Source organism: Anarrhichthys ocellatus, unplaced genomic scaffold (genome assembly GCF_004355925.1).
Source record: "Anarrhichthys ocellatus isolate YVR2014 unplaced genomic scaffold, GSC_Weel_1.0 scaffold4, whole genome shotgun sequence".
Lineage (NCBI taxonomy): Eukaryota > Metazoa > Chordata > Actinopteri > Perciformes > Anarhichadidae > Anarrhichthys > Anarrhichthys ocellatus.
The window spans coordinates 1,752,553-1,769,565 of NW_022280034.1; the positions used below are offsets into that span (position 1 = coordinate 1,752,553).

At 41.7% G+C, this 17,013-nt stretch overlaps 2 protein-coding genes across 7 annotated transcripts; one reads left to right on the top strand and one right to left on the bottom strand.

The window, feature by feature from the left end:
* Nucleotides 1–873: 873 nt before the first annotated feature.
* tubgcp2 (tubulin gamma complex component 2) lies at nt 874–8,339 on the bottom strand. Of its 6 annotated transcripts, none has more exons than XM_031842450.1 (18): nt 8,259–8,339; nt 7,595–7,769; nt 6,835–6,963; nt 6,283–6,459; nt 5,912–6,071; nt 5,471–5,678; nt 5,195–5,394; nt 4,178–4,367; nt 3,943–4,088; nt 3,686–3,866; nt 2,996–3,176; nt 2,663–2,835; nt 2,250–2,378; nt 2,050–2,170; nt 1,828–1,971; nt 1,580–1,696; nt 1,300–1,445; nt 874–1,194 (listed from the first exon to the last, which is right to left on the bottom strand). In XM_031842450.1, exons 2-18 carry the CDS (start codon nt 7,742–7,744, stop codon nt 1,119–1,121), a joined length of 2,628 nt encoding a protein of 875 aa, XP_031698310.1. In that variant the 5' UTR covers nt 7,745–7,769; nt 8,259–8,339; the 3' UTR covers nt 874–1,118. The 6 variants fall into 6 exon arrangements, with proteins under 6 accessions (XP_031698310.1, XP_031698320.1, XP_031698338.1 ...); XM_031842460.1 differs by having other exon boundaries at nt 7,595–7,748; nt 8,259–8,334; XM_031842478.1 differs by having other exon boundaries at nt 7,595–7,748; nt 8,247–8,319.
* Nucleotides 8,340–8,934: 595 nt separating this feature from the next.
* On the top strand, nt 8,935–16,317 carry kctd2 (potassium channel tetramerization domain containing 2). The gene is made up of 6 exons (XM_031844163.1): nt 8,935–9,657; nt 10,083–10,191; nt 10,266–10,357; nt 10,531–10,626; nt 11,255–11,380; nt 11,688–16,317. Exons 1-6 carry the CDS (start codon nt 9,280–9,282, stop codon nt 11,715–11,717), a joined length of 831 nt encoding a protein of 276 aa, XP_031700023.1. The 5' UTR covers nt 8,935–9,279; the 3' UTR covers nt 11,718–16,317.
* Nucleotides 16,318–17,013: the final 696 nt, after the last annotated feature.

Consider the following 17,013-nt stretch of genomic DNA (forward strand, 5'->3'; position numbering starts at 1 on the left):
CTCTGGTTGGTTCTTATCGCCTCCTCACATATTTACCGGAATAACGAACAGTCAAGTGAGCTATAATTACAAGTAACACGCAAAAAAAAAAAGAGACTTCCGGTGAAATAAACATGTCAAAATAAAAGCGCTAGCTAGCTAACGTTTACAGCCAGCTTGTATCGGACGAGTTTATAATCTATGTGGTGAACTATCGAGGCAAACGTTGTTTTTAAGTTTATAATGTGACAAATTCTTAAAGAAAAATGTGTTATTGGAGTAAGAATTCTTAATAATGACCCATTATTAATTGATATATCAACGGCTCTACGGACCGGAAGCAGCACTGAACCGTTGACACTAACTTCACTCATTGAGTCACTAAAACGCAACTGTTCATTATTTAACGTTTTTTATTATTATTATACGATAAATATTTCAAAATTACAAATCAGTAACGTTACCATGTTCTGGGGTTATAATCTCAGTGTTTTACTACTGTGTATAAAAACATATAGTAGGCTAATGTACTATGTAGGGCCTAGTTTACTATATTATACCGTGAAATAATATTTGTCTAAACTACACTGCACATTTGGGAACTTTCCCTAAAGGTTCTGTAAAGGGTTTTCTCGAGGTTCTAGGAAGGTTTTCTTAAAAGACAATCTTCTGATTGTTCCCTAAAAGGATCTTAAAAAGGTTTTTCCAACAGACGTTCAATTTAAGTTCTGTAACATAATCTTCTGGAAATGTTTCCTAAATGTTCTATAAAAGTTTAAAAAAAAACAACTTTCTGAGAACGTTGCCCAGAGGCTTTTAAATAAATAATCTTCGGACTATTGTACCTGATGGTAAACATTCTTTTAAAGGTTTAAAGGACGTCAAGAGTCTAAATTCATTCAGTAAATTCTCGTTTTAATGAATACAAACATACATTTTCATTGTACAATAAGTTACCCATATGGAGTGCCATGACTTTCAACTTTCATATCAGAATAAACACATTAGTTCATCATTTCCAAAGTAACTCAAAAAGTACAGGATATATAATATACACACTGAAGCGTCAGGTCTGTGGTCTGGATGGAAGTTATCTGTTGGTAGTGACGGGCAGACGTGAGTAAAGGACGTTTTTAATGCTACGCTGATGCTTTCTGACTCCGCTCTATGGCCATCCTCTCCAGCCGCTCAGTGTAGAACCCGTTGAAATCCAACCTGTGAAATCATAAGAGCAGAGTTAGCAAAACTATCAAAGGAAGTTTACAAAAAAAAAAACATGAATGACATGCAGAACACACATTGAATTCAACAGCGGTGTACCTGTATATGATGCTGATCATGCTGTGCTCACAGTCGTTGGTGCTGTAGATGCTCAGCTTGTCCAGCAGGTCCAGCAGCAGCGTGCTGAAGTTACTGTCAAACTTGCTGATGTCTGACTGCAGGGTGTCCGCGTGCTCCGCTAACAACTGAACACAAACAAACCCAGAAGTTGCAGTATTTTTCGTGCACCAGTTGTTAAATAGTTGGAATGTTTTCTGGTTTCCATAAACATGTTCACGTGTTTCTTTGGCCATGACGATGAGCGATTCTTCGGAAATACCTTTGTGGTCGCTCTCTTCTTCTCTGTCTCCTCAGCATGTTCGCTCTGAGTGGGAGGCCCGTCCATGATGGCCTGTTCCAGAGAGAGGCGCTCCAACCTCATGCTCTGAGTGACGTGCTGCAACAGTCGGGAAAAGAAAACACAACTCAGAACAAGGATCCACCAGGGGGCGACTCCTCTGGTTGTATAGAAGTCTATGAGAAAATGACTCTACTAGGAGAAAAAACATTTCCTCTTCATCAACAAACCTGCATGCAGTTCGTGAACATGACGCAGACCGTCATGAGTTTGGAGAAGATCCTGAGGAGCTCTGGGTTGGTCAGCATGCAGTCCTTCAGGCAGTTGTCCAGGAAGCTGGTGTGATGGCAAAGCACGTCGTCGATGTTTGACGCCTGGAGGAGGAGAAGAAGAAGACCGACGGTCAACAAACACGAAGGGCAGCGTCGGTCGGCTGGCTGTGCTTTACTCACTGTTTTCAGGTTGTTCTCCATGACGTGCCACGTGGGCTCCATCACCTCAAACATCATGTAGTACTGGATGTTCTGCACGAAGTTGAGCATGCGCTGTCGGAGGGCGAACGCAGCCGCAAACCTGCAGAGTGAACGGAGTGTGAGGACATTTTGTGCTTGTTTTGCATAAAAATTCACCTTAAAACTGTGCATGAACTCACCATTTGGCACAATGTGAAGAGTACAGCTTGAAATCCTTGTTGTTGATCCACACGTTGCAGAGCAGCCTCTCCACATGTTTGCAGTAGAACAAGTGTCTGAACAACATCTGGTACCTCGTCAGGGCTTTCCTGAAAAATGAGTATGAATAATAATAATATTCCTGGAATGAATTTTTATTCGTTTTAATTTTGAGTAATCTGTGGCTCCAATGTCTTCTTTAAAATAAAGAAAAAGTGTCTTCTACGTGTACAAAATGTAAAAAATACAGTGATTTGTCTCTAAAATGGCCGACAGTAACTGCATTTCTTTGAGCTGTAGAAATCATAACTGTATTTAGGATTTATTGTTGATTATAATATTTCCAAATATGCTGAAGTATCTAAAAAGTTAAGGAAACGAAACAATATAAAACCTGTTGATGATGAGCGAGAGCGGCCACTTGACGATGTAGTCGAAGGAGAAGGCCTCCAGCCCGCTGAGGGCCACGTCCGTCGGTTCCGCGTTGATGATGCTCTTCTCCTGTTTGGTCTCGATGGCCAGAACACGCAGCAGCTGAGTGATGACGTCATGGGGCATCAAGTCAATCTGCGGAGAGATTAGTGTCGGTACATGAAGGAGTGGATGGTTGTTCAGCTCATGTATCGGTTCCTGTAGTCGGTAGTCAGTGTAAATACTGTAGTCATACTAACAGGTCTAACATCAGATTCATATTCATGCCGTCTGACTCGGAGTGTTTAGCGCCCACCTTGAGGTCGTCTTTGAAGGGGTCTGTGTTGGCTGTGCTCATCCTCAGAGCCAGCTCCAGCAGGGCTTCCAGTCTGGGAGGAACGATGTCGTCGACGGGCTTCTTCAGCTCCTCCTCCGTCAGGTCCATGAAGTGCACGAAGAAGTCCCCTTTGTCCATCAAGAAGTAGTGCTTGATGGATCTGAATGAAAACAACACAGTAAATCACTACATACAAACAGATTTTATATATAAAAGTCCAGCAATCCAGCTTTAAGACTTATCTTTTTATCCAAGCTTTTAATTAATGTTGTTTTTCTAAATGTAAACTGTCCTGGAGTAACATGAAAGTAGCTTAAACTTGAATAGACTATTATTATTAGAAATAAATGCTTCGGCGTCTCTGTGTCACTCCTCCACAGTCCAACACAGTCCAAATATGGTCACTTCCTGTTTTTGTTTGTTGCAAAAAACCAAGATGACGACGGCCAAAATGCTGAACGCGAGGCTTTAAAACGACTACGTCCACGACCACTTGGCGACTTTCTCGCTACATTTAGCAACTTTTGGAGCTAGTGCTGCAGGCTGCTTTCATTGGAAAAGATCTGGCAACATTAGGCTGTTTATTCTTTTTTTTTTATGGATCTTTTTCAAATCTAGCCTACTCTTGCTAGTTTCTCAAGATGACCCACCCTGCCTTTAACCACTTACCTCAGGCGTGAAACCAGCTCCTTCTCCTCCATGAGGAAGGCCAGCAGCACTTTGCTGGCGTAGTTGTAAGCTTTCTCTATCTGCTCCACATAGGCCCTCTCCTTCAGGGTGTACAGCACCTCTCTGGCATCCGGACACGTCACGTCGCGGCCGCACTCCCGAACCACATTCAGGTATTTCCCTATGAAATGACAAGAGAAGGGACTTAAAATCTGTTTTCTAAGAAAGGCTCTGAGAATGTTTTTTTGTGTTTTTACCTGTGCTTAATATTTTGTCCGCCATTTTCTGTAGAAAGGAGGGAATCCGATGCTGTACGATGGTGTACCTCTGATCCCAGTACTTGTCATTGTAGTCCTCCTGAATCTTCTCTTTCTGCAGCTCGTGCTCCTCCACCATGAACTCGCTGTGAGGACACAACAAGATTAAAAACACGGAGCGGACACGGCGGTAGAAGTGGGTTTTGATATTCTGAGCGTCGGTTTAAAGCCGTGCCTGTACGGATCCTTGATGATGCCCCTGTACACCCACTTCTCCAGTATTTCAAAGTAAGGGACGCTGGCTGCTTTGGTGAGGTAGAGGCACAGCTCCTGAGCCTGGCTGTCACCCGTGTAGTTGAAGGTTCGGTCGTGAAGGAGACTCAGCGTCGACCCGCCCATACACTCCCCTTTGTCCACGGAGGACGCTGCGGAACAAGTGGAGGAACATTACTTCACTTTCAAAAGGATAAAAAGATAAAGCAATGGAAAAGTAACAGTTTGATTAGTGCAGTCATCTTCTGGAAAAAAAGAGTGCTGCAGGAACGAGGACAATCACAGCCTCATGAAACTTTACAACCACAAACTAGAGACTGAGGGCATTCAGACGATGTTTGGACAAAATGAAATTCTTGGAGAAATCTCCTCATTTCCAAAGGTTTCCGATTCTAAATCAGAGCATGGATTTTTCTACGATGTTCCTTAAGGTCTTGGTGTCTTAATGTGGAATTTTGGAGAGATTTCTGATCGTTTTTATTAATTCTTCAGCGGTAAAAAATGCTTAAATTTATGTGATTTTCTTTTGTTTTGTTATTTTATGTTGCGTATATATAATTTCCCTTTTCTTTCTTCGCATGTACGTTTTGACATTGATGTCAAAATGTGCCTTTGGTTGTTGACTTTGTGTATTAATCTTAAACATTTGATGGCATAAAAAGAGAAACTAACAGTAAAGGATCAACCAACGCTACAACAGTTTGTATTAGTTTGATCTTGTATTGTTTGGTGATGAAACAACAGACATCATCTGTGCTCATCCTGCTGGTGCTGTAGTTTCCTCTGTGAACCGGGTTCAGAGCGCCCTCAAGTGGTTAAAACCAGCAGCTGGTGTTCACCTGCTGTCCCTAAACACAGTCTGTCCCCTACAGACTTTCACCTCGTTGCATAAACGTGCAGAAGATTTACACGTCGTTCTCATGTTTGAACTGGTCCATGTGCACAAAAGACACAAAACTGGTGTTCTCCAGACTCTTACCAATGGAGGCCAGGATCTCCATGGTCCTCATGGTGGGCTGGATGTAAAACCAGAGCTTCTGCAGGGACAGCAGGCCCTGCCTCTGGAGGTGCTCCAGCTGAGTGACCAGGATCAGGTACTCCTTCATCAGGGTCCTCATCGCCGCCGTCAGCGCGTGGTTCACCTGGCCGTACTCAAAGGACGACTTCTCCTCAATGAAGCTGAGGGACAAATGAAACACCACTCAGCAACAATCTGTCCTCAGAGAGAGAACAAATGAGTCAGTCACATTCTCACCGTGTTATAGTGGAGTAATACGACGCCACCGGTAGTATTCTGTTAACCAGCTCTTTGATGGACATGTCCAGCGTGGAGTCGACAATGAAGGAGCGGTTCTGTCTCCCCAGAACGGGCTGAGCTGTGATGTCTCGTCCGTCAACTCCAACCAGGACGAACAGCAGATCCTCCACCAGAGCTTGTTCCTGCGCCGGCAGCCCCATCGTACCTGAACAACACACACAGGCGTTTGCTGGAATACACAATTGATTGTTCGCATGACATCACTCGTTGTTTTGTGGACTGCCGTTTTGGAGCCTCGAGTTCGGCATTTTGGCCGTCGTCATCTTGGTTTTTTTTGCAACCAGCACACAGCAAGTGACCATATATGGACTGAGGAGGAGTGACGTAACACAACTGCTGGTTCCCACCTAGTTGATAATCCATTATTAAAAGTCTTACCGATGGCCGCTGCTGGATCTCCTGGAGGAGTCGGGCTGGTGATGAAGTCTCCGATGAGAGCAGGGCGGTCGTACACCCAGTTCGGAAACACGGGGTTGGGCTGCGTGGGGTTCTTCTTGTTGTGTTTGTCCCGCAGCATCTTCCGCGTGACCTCAGCCGGCTGCAGACAAAACCACGAAGACACAGGATATTTTTATTTAATTTAGCACTTTTTGGCGGATATAAGGCTGGAGTTTTGGTTTCCAGTGAAATGTTTAAAGCAGCCCTTCAGGTGAACTCTCAAACACACAACACAAGCATCATTTATTGAGACTCACGCAAGATGAGATTTCACGTCTCAGACAAAAAGCATCCGAGTAAGAACCGCTCACCAGAGGAGCGTTAGAGCTGGCCGTCACGTTGCCGAGCTTCTTTCGCAGCTCATCCAGTTCCTGCATGGACATCTTGGTGCTGGTCTGGGGCAGAGTGTAGCTGGTAGTCGTGGTTGATGTTGTGTTCGCCGATGACTCCGACCTCTCTTTGGCATTCTGCTGCAGAAACTGGAGAGTCTAAAAAAGAAATATTACGACAAAACTATGAGATATTGTGATAAGAAAGGTGAACTATTAAGGGTGAATATGGCAGTTTATCTAACTTTTTAAAACGTGTAGGAGATCAACAAATCGAGCCACTTTCAACACCTTTAGAATGTGTTTCAATCTTCTATTTACATCGGTCTCATTAGCGGTTTGTCTTTTGTATTTCACTTATTTATTAACAATACTCCCGTTGTTGAGAGATGAAAAACAATCACATGAAAACACACGATTCATTCTTTACATCATAATCATTTTAAATCTGAAACACCAAAAGAGCGAAATAAATCAATTTGAAGTGATGACAAACAAAACCAGTTAATAAGCTGCTTATTAACGATGCATTACCTCTTTATCCTCACAGAGTTTGGAGAGCAGGTAAACCAGAGGGTCCAGGTTTCGAACATTTTTGGACTTGAGCTCCTCGTACTTCCTCAAGAAGTCCTCGGGGGTTTTAGAGAACTCTGCTATTTTCACCTGGAAACGATTTAACAGCCAATATCAACAGCACATCCAGTTAGCAACACATTCATTGCTACAGGGAGTGAGAAATCATTTTCACAGTCATATGCTTCTTGCTTCTTTCAAACCTGATTTAAACTCTGTAACTGTTCTTGCTGTATAACAGCCTTTACTTATATAAAGTACAACTCAAATACAACTCAGGTCAAACTCTGCTGTGACAAGGACCGCTGCAGGAGATCCTGTTTGGAATACTTGCTATGTTCACCTCACATGGTTTTGCTTTTCTACCACTGCACATTATTACATATGTACGGTATAGATTATCTGAGTTATTTAAGCTACTGTTAATAGTTTTGTACAGTTATTTTTGCACACTATCGTTCTCTTTTTTGCTCTCAGCTGCTGTAACGTTAACAGTTCCTGCTGGGATTAATAAAGTACTCAATCTGTCTGAACAGAGCCCTAATTTATCCTACCATTTGTTGCATGCACATCTGGCAAAAAACACCATTTTGTTGGCTAATGATACCTGCAAAAGATCCTAAGATCATCCTCATCACCTTCAGGACATTATGGTCTTGTTCCAGGACTTTTCTGTGCCCTGAGAGTTGTCTTAAGGCATCCCTGAGTGTGTAACACCCACCTTGGCACTGTGAGCAGACACGGTCGTGGTGACATAAGGAGTCCTGTGTTTCTGCAGGAGGTCGATGTAGCCCTCCGCTCCATCGCCTCCTCGAACGTGAAGCAGGCTGAGCAACTCGTTCACGTCGTGGTGGATCCTGAACTCGCTCATGGCTCTAAAATGACAACACACTTTACTAAAGGAGAGAGGAAGAGATCAGATAAGATAGATCCTATATTAGTCCCGCAGTGGGTCAATTTACAGGACTACAGCAGCATAGAGGAGTATATATACGTACATATAGTAAAAAATCCACAATAATTAAAATACGATATATACGGACAGAATAATTATTAATTATAAATATTTATAATGCACATATATTTGGTGTTGGAGGCTAGCCTAGCCCCAGTTAGCTCATACTGATAAACTAATTAAACTAAATCTGTCTTTACCAACTATTGTAAAGTCAGCATGCATGCACCATCTTCTCTTACTAGCGATGCTAAGCGTTATTTGATGCTAGCTTGCTAACTGGCTAAAACAGCCAGCTTCTGGGTAAAATGAACTCTGAGGATGCTAACTGCATAGCTAGCTTATCCGAAATTAAACATATAATTCGTTATAACAACGTAACTCGGTGATCGTAAGGTTTATTACAGGTAGTCTCTACCAAGCACTGTACCCGTCAGTAGCGTCTGGTTCAATAACAACAGCAAACACACGAGCAAGAAACTAAACGCGCCCACAACTAGTCAAATTCTTCTTCTTCTGTTGCTGTAATACTCGCAGCACTGGCGCCACACTGCCCTCCACAGGTTAACTACGGTACTGCAATTGTATTTATCAGCAGATAATAATTACATCACTTCATTCATTGCTTGTATAACTCTACATTTACTGCACTTTTTTAAAAAATAATATTTTTTTAATGTTTATTATTGTTTTACATGTGTTGTTTCAAATTATATTATTGTGAAGATTCATTTTCAAAGATGACAAAACATGGAATTGACATGCTTATTTTCCATAGAAACACACGAAACACACTTCAAAAGGTAAAAATACAATAAATAGACAGAGACAAACGATAATAATTATAATAATTTATTATTTAAAAACAGTTATACCATTCATTACAATAATACTACTTGGAACTTCAGCTGCAAAATGTACTTTCCTACATATAGATAGATAGATAGATAGATAGATAGATAGATAGATAGATAGATAGATAGATAGATAGATAGTTAGATGAGACTACTACATGAGAAGATAAAATTCCACAAACCAAATATGACTGTGTTTGCTTTTATTTTGAAAGACGACAACACAGCGGAAGTAAACAGTAATCACGTTACAACCCGGAAGTGTTCCCTCTTTTTTTCCTTCCTCTGATTAACGTTTGAACGGACGAGAGAATGAGCGATTTATCTCGTGAAGAGACGATTAAACGCGGTGCTGCTGCCGCCGTACAGCCGTTAGGAGTCATATCCGTGTGTTAATCTTCGAGGAGGAGAGAGGAGGAAAGGAGGCGGTCGAGGTGTGAGGAGCAACGCCCTGATGCCAGAGAAAAATACCCTCGCTCTGTTTACAAATCGACTGGGAGGAAGACATTGTTTCCCCGCAGTGTGTCGTTAGATAATCGCGCGGTTGTGTGTGTGTGTGTGTTTTACAGACGAAGAAAAAAAAAAAAAAAAAAAAACATGGCTGAACTGCATGTTGTGGAACCGAGCGGCACTGGCACCATCGAGCAGCCCGAGCAGCACCACCACCGCGATGTTCGCGGCTCTCTGCGCCTCGCGTCGCCCACGATCATGGTTCCCCCGCGGAGCAGCAGCGGCGGCAGCCAGCAGCTCAGTCCCGGCGGGGTGTCGAGCGGCAGCGGTGGAGGCGGTGGACGCTCGGTGTTCGGGTTTGCGGCGAAGAGCAACACGAACTCTCCGTCCGAACCCGGTTCGCGCTGGGTTCGCCTGAACGTCGGCGGGACATACTTCATCACGACCAAACAGACGCTGTGTCGGGACCCCAAGTCGTTCCTGTTCCGTCTGTGTCAAGAAGACCCCGACCTGGACTCCGACAAGGTGAGCACATAAAGTCATAATAATGTAATTTATTTACACTTCTATTATAGTAGTGTTTATTGTCTGATAGTAGTATAATAACAATAATAAGGTAAATGGCATAAGAAAATGCACACAAATAGGAGAATAATGTAATATTAATTATATTAAATTAAAGGCATATTCTATGTAGATTTTACATCATGAAAAATATAATTTAAGTAAAAGTAGTAATACTACCGTGTTGAAGTAACCTGTTACAGAAAGGTTTTTATTATTTTGTCCAAACTGATAATGTTTTCAGACTTTGCTCCAGTCAAATGCATGAACAATTAAATAATCAAACTTTCAGGGGTAAAGAGCTTTATTTTGGCAGTTCATGTCTTAACAGTGAGGACAAACCAAATCCTCCTCAACCTTTTCTTATTTGCCCCCCCTCCCTGCAGGACGAGACAGGGGCCTACCTGATCGACAGGGACCCCACATACTTCGGCCCCATCCTCAACTACCTTCGTCACGGGAAGCTGATCATGGATAAGAACCTGGCGGAGGAAGGTAAGAACGTTGTGATCTGATTCAGAGACCAGAAAACCCAGCGAGGTCTCAGGATTCAAACGTTTGCTCCTCAGGTGTTCTGGAGGAAGCCGAGTTCTACAACATCGCGTCTCTGGTGAGGCTGGTGAAGGAGAGGATACGGGACAACGAGAACCGGACATCTCAGGTACAGACACCACACTTCCTCCTCGGACTAATCCAGAATTGGCAGATTGTTAAAGTTCTCTCTTTCTCTTCCTCTCTCTCTCTGTCTCTGTCTCTCTGTCTCTGTCTCTTTCTCTTCCCCTCTCTCTCTCTTTCTGTCTCTCTGTTTGTTTATGTTTGTGTCGTGGCCCTCAGGGACCCGTGAAGCACGTGTATCGAGTACTTCAGTGCCAGGAGGAGGAGCTCACACAGATGGTCTCGACCATGTCGGACGGCTGGAAGTTTGAACAGGTGCAGAAAATACTGCTTTTTATTTATTTCATTCCTTTTTGTCATGTTGTAGTTCATGCTTCATGCAACATTTAGATATTTGTTCCGGAAGGATACATTTTGGGAAGCCAGTTCAATCATGTTAGTTCCAACCAAATATACATGTTTTACTATAAGTACAGATACATAGCATCATGTATTGTGATATTTAAGGTTGCATCTAAGGATCATTTATTAATCATAATACAGTTTATTTACATTTAGCTGAAATAACTTAATATATTCACAGCTGTCTAAAGTGAATTTAAGTATGAAATGCCAACATCCACAGTTCAATATCATTGTATGAATTGTTTTTAATATTTTAAATTGAAAAAAAGAATGAAAATAATCATTAGTTGCATCCCTAAAGTTGTTTGTCTATTAAGGCTGCAATCTGTTAATCTTATTCTCCATCGATTGATCATTTTGTCATTAAAATGTCTGTAAATAGTGAAACGTGTCCTCATTTGAGAAGCTGGAACCCATAAAGAGAAAACTTCAGAAATAGAAATATTACCCAGAATTCAGATTGTTTAAACTCTGCTGAGTCACAGAACTTTTCAGTGAACTTAATATTTCCTCCTTTCGTGTTTTTTCCCATCCTCAGCTTATAAGCATCGGCTCCTCTTATAACTACGGGAACGAGGACCAGGCAGAGTTTCTATGTGTAGTTTCTCGTGAACTCAACAACTCCTCCAACGGCATCGTCATCGAGCCCACCGAGAAGGCCAAGGTGAGCCCGACGTTCTGTTCTTTACCCACGAGAAGACCAAAACCAACCGGGAGTCTCTGTGCACCGGACACCTGATACGAGTTATAGTGTTTTATTCTGATTTAACCAAATTGAACAAAACCTAGTTTCCACGTTTCTAAAGGTTCATTCATTGAAAAGAGATGAACAGTAAATCTCCATATTTAAGAAGCTTGAGCAGCTTTCTGCTCTGATGACATCACCAATAACTGAGCTTCACTTTGAGATTTTAGGGGATTTATTTTTTTTAAGGATTTGTGTGACTTTGTATTTCTGTCCGTCCTCACAGATCCTTCAGGAGCGAGGCTCGCGGATGTGAAGAGACGGCGAGCTAAATAAAACTTTATCAACAAAAAAAACGAAAACAAAACAATAACGCGGAATATTTTCTCCCGTTTTCATCGAGATCCACGAGTTTACCCTCCTGCCGCCGCCTTCATCACCGTCATCATCAAACCCTCGCTCTTCCCTCTCCTCCTGTGCAACAAGACCCCGACCCTCCTCCTCCTCTTCCTCTTCCTCCTCCATCGCCGGATTCAGGCGGAGTATAAAAGGAATTACAAGTGAGCGGGTTTTCCTCTTGATGGTCAGTGTCACTGCGGTGCTGATGGACGCCCAGCACAGAGCATCATCATCATCACTTTTACATTTGGCTCTGTCGACTCAGCAGAAATCTCCTCAGGACTCTTAAAGGACATAGAGGGACGAACGCAGCTCTGCTGATTTTAACCTGAACCTGCTGATGGCGCAAACATCCCGCCGCCGCCGCCTCCCTCTCTGCACTCCCAGAATCCTCGGCTAGATGTCCGAGGCGGGTCACCGGCGCCGGCACAACAAACGAAGGGTGGAGGTGGAGTCCGATCGCTCTGTTTGAGGCAGCCGGATGCTTAATTTTCCTCTTTTAGAAACACCTTAAACGAGTGACGAACCCGACGTCTTTCTGCCGTCCTGAAATCTCCTCCTCCTCCTCCTCCTCCTCTGTTTCCTGCTCCCGGTGCTCGAGTCGGTCGCTCCTGTTTGGGATATTTTCTGCGCAAAAAAAAAAGAAAACAACTGACTCAAAGAAGACTGTGTACTATTTTTGGAGGCATGTGAGGAATCTATATAAATCTATATAGGCTACATGATGACATAATCTGAAAATGGTGTAATTACTGATTTCTGTATCATAGTTGTCATATATTTACATATTCTCGGTGGGTATTTAAACGACGGGAGAAAATATCACTTTTCATAACCAGATTGAAACCCGGTCACCTGGATGTGAGTACGTGTGTGCAGTGCCTCTCTGCTTTTTAAATGTCCACGACTGATCTTTCACCACCTTTTTTCAGCTGCACGCTTTCTGTCGTGTTCCTCCCAAAAAAAAAAAAACACACAAAAAAAAGTTTTCTCTTTGATATCCCGCTTTGATCTCTTGCATATCTTAAAAATTGTAATTGGGGGAAGAGGAAACGTGTCCCTGTGGCCTGTGGCCCGGTTTGTGTTGCACCTCGTGCTGATCTCACCGCCTCCATCTGCTGAAGTGTCTTCTCACGTTCTGCAGCAACTCGTAGCAACTGCGGCGCGAGCGCGCTGAATCCCTCTCGTCTCGCTCATGAGATACCTGAGCCCAGGTCGACGCTGAGATTTACGGACTGTAACCAAACCTACCACATGGTGTCCTCAGTTCCCCCTGAGCTTCGGAGCAAAGCTTTTATATTTCAGATGTTATGTGACGTTGGTTTTGCTGTGCCAGCAGATAGAAAATAACTTGGCTTGAAGTGTATTTTTCTTAAATCTACTTGGCATCAAGTTGCAGTGTGACGGTGCTGATGTTAAGACTTGTAACAACAATACACGTAAACTCTCCTCGATCATAACCGTAACAACCTGATTATCGGGCTGAATATGTTCAAGTATGTGTTTCTAAATTATTTATTGTGAAATGCACTTTTTTTGTGCAAGTAAAACTGAATTTGCCGCGCCTTAAAATGTGCATTTCCTGTAAAACTTTAAGGCTACAAGTAACTAAAGCTGTGGTCAAATAACTGATTAATAGATCAAATATTATCAGCTTTATGTTTCTCTGTTTCTTATCGTTGTAAATTAAATATCTTTGAGGTTTGAAGATGTCTACTTGGGCTCCGGGGGGAAATGTGACATGTTACACTATTTTTAGACTAAACTATTAATGTTTATAGAGAAAGTAATCCGTAAAATCATCGTTGGTTGCAGTCATAGCTGTCATCAAACAATGATTGCTTTCAGTCATGAGGATTCTGTTTTTCAGTTAATCGGTTGAGAAAGTAGTGAAAAATTTCGCAGAGCTCCCGGTGACGTCTTCAAGTTGCTTTTCATTGATATATAACGGAGAAACAGAAACCGTGAGTTTTTGCCGGTTGATGGACTTTTCTGTTGATTGACGTTTACAGTGAGAGTTTAACGTTGTTACTGGTGTAAACGCAGCCTTGTTATACGAGCAACTTAATGCAGAGTTTGAGCCGTACTCGCACATATCAGATGGAGAATCTCAGACTGAACATTTTAAATCCCTGAAAAGCTAAAAAAGAAGAAACAAGTCACTCAGACACACCTTTCTTTGTACAGAGAACATATTAGATGCAGTTACGTTATATCACGCATGAACAAACAGAAGAATAACTGTAGCTGTGCTGTTGTCCCGCTCCCTGAGGCTCGAACTTTGATGTAACTTCTTCTTATTTGTTCTGTTTTCTTTTTGTGCCGTTTTAATTCTGCTAATCTGAGTCGTGAGCTGCTAACGTCTCATTGAGGAGCAGTCCTCTCCCCCTCGTTGTATCTCCGGGCCTTGTTTTGCAAAGCACCATGGGTGTTGTTTCCCCTTCGTCTGTGTCCAGTGTTGTGCCTTTTGACCTGTGTTGTGCACAGTTGTCTCCCCCCCGCAGTCGCTGGCTTGTTTTTTTTATTGTCAGTGTTTCAGCGAGAAGCCAAACAAACAAACGTTATCTTATGACACAGCTGCTTTTCTTTGTGCCATTTGCTTCAGAGCTAAAACTGTTCACATCACTCCTCAAGTTAAATCTGCTGAGAACACTGGTGGTGGTTTTGTTTTGTGTTTTACCAAAATGGGAGGAAAGCAGGAAGAAATCTGCTTTAATCTTAGTAACACTCCAGCTGTGCTCTTGTTGTGATCAGAAGTCGATTTGACCGTTAAGATTTATTCTTGGGTTGCATGCTGAAGCCACCTCTGATGATCCCATTCTTTTAAATGTACGTAACCGACCTCTTTAGAAGCACTTGTACCCGTCACCTTCATGGTCCCAGTTGGATCTTCCATCGGTTGCTTATAGTTCAACGGTTCCCAAACTGAGGGAGTGTCGCAAGATGGTTCAAAAAAGATAGAAGAGCAAAAAAACCAGAACATATTTGTGTTATGCTTCAGTCTTTCATCCAACTTTTTTTATTTGTCGTTTCATTTAAGTTTTGTGCAGATGTTCATGGTCCCCGGAGGATGAACCCTGCTGACTTTGGGGATCCTCTGACGTAGTGTGACGTGGCAGGTGTTTATTGGTGTGTCCACATATTCACAGAAATGTTTATCGGATGCTCTTCAATTTGATTTAAATTGATGCCCACTTAAAATATGATGTCATCATGTGTGGATAAATATCAGGCCTCGGGGCCAACTTCACAGATTACAAAGCAAAGGTCAGATGTAAATCTGTAAGTTTAATATTAAGATTTAACAAATAGAGATGGTGAAATATAGTTTTCTGTGCCCCGAGTGAAGAGAAAGATAATTTCACTAAATTTAACTTGACGTGTTCAAAGTCGTCGGATTAATTTATTAGAAATTCAGCCGTAGTTTATTTTAACATGAGGTCAAAATGTTAACTGTTCAAAACTTTGCTAATAAATAAAATGTTAGAATGTTAAAGTAAGACGTCAGTAAGGTAAACATCATACCTGCTGAGCATAAGCATGCTAACAGGGCTGCACACAGTTCTCCGTCCTTCAGGAGTCAAATAAGGGATTATGAAGAGTTTGCTGTTGAACTGGTCTCAGCTGCTGTTAAAGAGTCTTAAACAGGTTGGGAACCGCTGACCTAAAACAAAAAAATAACTTTCTACCATTTAGTTCTTACTTTCACCTGCACTAGTTAGTCAAACAGATTATGTGCAATTATAACAAATCTGCAAAAAAAAGAAAATGTAAATATATATCTGTTGTTCGGGCACGTGAGAACACGAGAGCATGCATTGTTCTAGAGATTAAGACGTGTACTGGAGTTTGTCAGACCTCCGTGTTGGTGCAAAGTGTATGTGGTGCATGGTGGTGAGGGGGGGTGTAGAGTTCTTGTGTGGAACAGTTGGTCTACAGCGAGACACGTTCTCCGCCTCACACGTCATGTTTCTTGGTTGTTTTTTTGTATCTTTGTCACGTTAGTTTAACTCAACTTCTAGATGCAGAATAGCTTCGAACAAAAAGTACCCCCCACACACACACACACACACACACACACACACACACACACACACACACAGACACAGACACACCTCGGTTTTAAAGTATTTACTCGACACACAAAATAAAGCTTTTTTTGTTTGAATCCATGGATCATGTTGCCAGTTAACCTGTAAACACACTGCATGCGTTTGTGGACATGCACCTCTTGTACTCATTTAGAGTATTGATGAAATGTCACCTGTTAACGTTACTTTCTGTTCATTTAGCAACAGTATTGATGTCACATGTGAATATTGTCGATGGAGAAAAAAAACATTTTGGAAGCTGACAAAACATTTTTTTTTTTGTTGTCTGATCTTTTGTTTCACTTTTATTTATTTTATGTTTTTTGGAATTTTGTCTACAAAAAAATTGTCGTTTCTTTACATGTGACGATTTTAATGAAACCCGGTCTGGTTTTTAATCATAAAATGTGTCTGTGTTTTAAACAACTCGCTGACTGTTTGTTGCTTCTGTGGATTTACAAAAAAAAGATGAACAAAATGGAAGATTTAGAAATTTTTATAACCTTTTGAAACGTGTTCTACCAGCAGGATTATTAAGGTTTACGGTCACACACGTCATATTAAACAAGATAACATATCAAATAAATGTAGTGGAGTCAAAATACAATCTCCAAACTAAAGTAGCATGTAATTATTGTACTCAAGTAAAGTTAAAAATAGCTAAAAATGTGAACAAAGTACAGTCGCCTATACTTGAGTAAATGTACTTGTTACATTCCACCACTGCAAAGTAGCATACATAGAAATACTCACATAAAGTACCCTAAACATGTACTTCAGTGCAGTACTACAGCCAGTATACTACTGGCCAGTTTATTCTATAAGTATACTTAGTTTAGTTATATCTTGTGTTAGTCTGAATCTATAAAGTAACTTAAACTGTCAAATAACTGTAGTGGAGTAAAAAGTACATTCTCCAAAATAAAGTAGCTTCAAATGGTAGTACTTAAGTAAAGTAAAAATACCAGTAGAAATCTAAAATAAATACAATCTCCAAAGTAAAGTGGTAGTACTCAAGTGAAGTAAAAGAATACCTAAAAATGTGAGTACAGTCGCCTACTTGAGTAAATGTACTTAGTTACTTTTCACCAATTCAAAGTAGAATACATGGAAATACTCGCA

What these genes read in the sequence shown, in the direction of transcription:
- tubgcp2 (XM_031842450.1), bottom strand. Translation starts at nt 7,744, where the DNA reads ATGAGCGAGTTCAGGATCCACCACGACGTGAACGAGTTGCTCAGCCTG. An exon ending in CTCTCGCTCATCATCAACAG is followed by an intron (nt 2,379 to 2,662) that starts GTTTTATATTGT and finishes CTCATTTTTCAG; the next exon opens with GAAAGCCCTGACGAGGTACC. An exon ending in ATGATCAGCATCATATACAG is followed by an intron (nt 1,195 to 1,299) that starts GTACACCGCTGT and finishes ATGATTTCACAG; the next exon opens with GTTGGATTTCAACGGGTTCT.
- kctd2 (XM_031844163.1), top strand. Translation starts at nt 9,280, where the DNA reads ATGGCTGAACTGCATGTTGTGGAACCGAGCGGCACTGGCACCATCGAG. An exon ending in CCGACCTGGACTCCGACAAG is followed by an intron (nt 9,658 to 10,082) that starts GTGAGCACATAA and finishes CCCTCCCTGCAG; the next exon opens with GACGAGACAGGGGCCTACCT. An exon ending in AGCCCACCGAGAAGGCCAAG is followed by an intron (nt 11,381 to 11,687) that starts GTGAGCCCGACG and finishes CCGTCCTCACAG; the next exon opens with ATCCTTCAGGAGCGAGGCTC.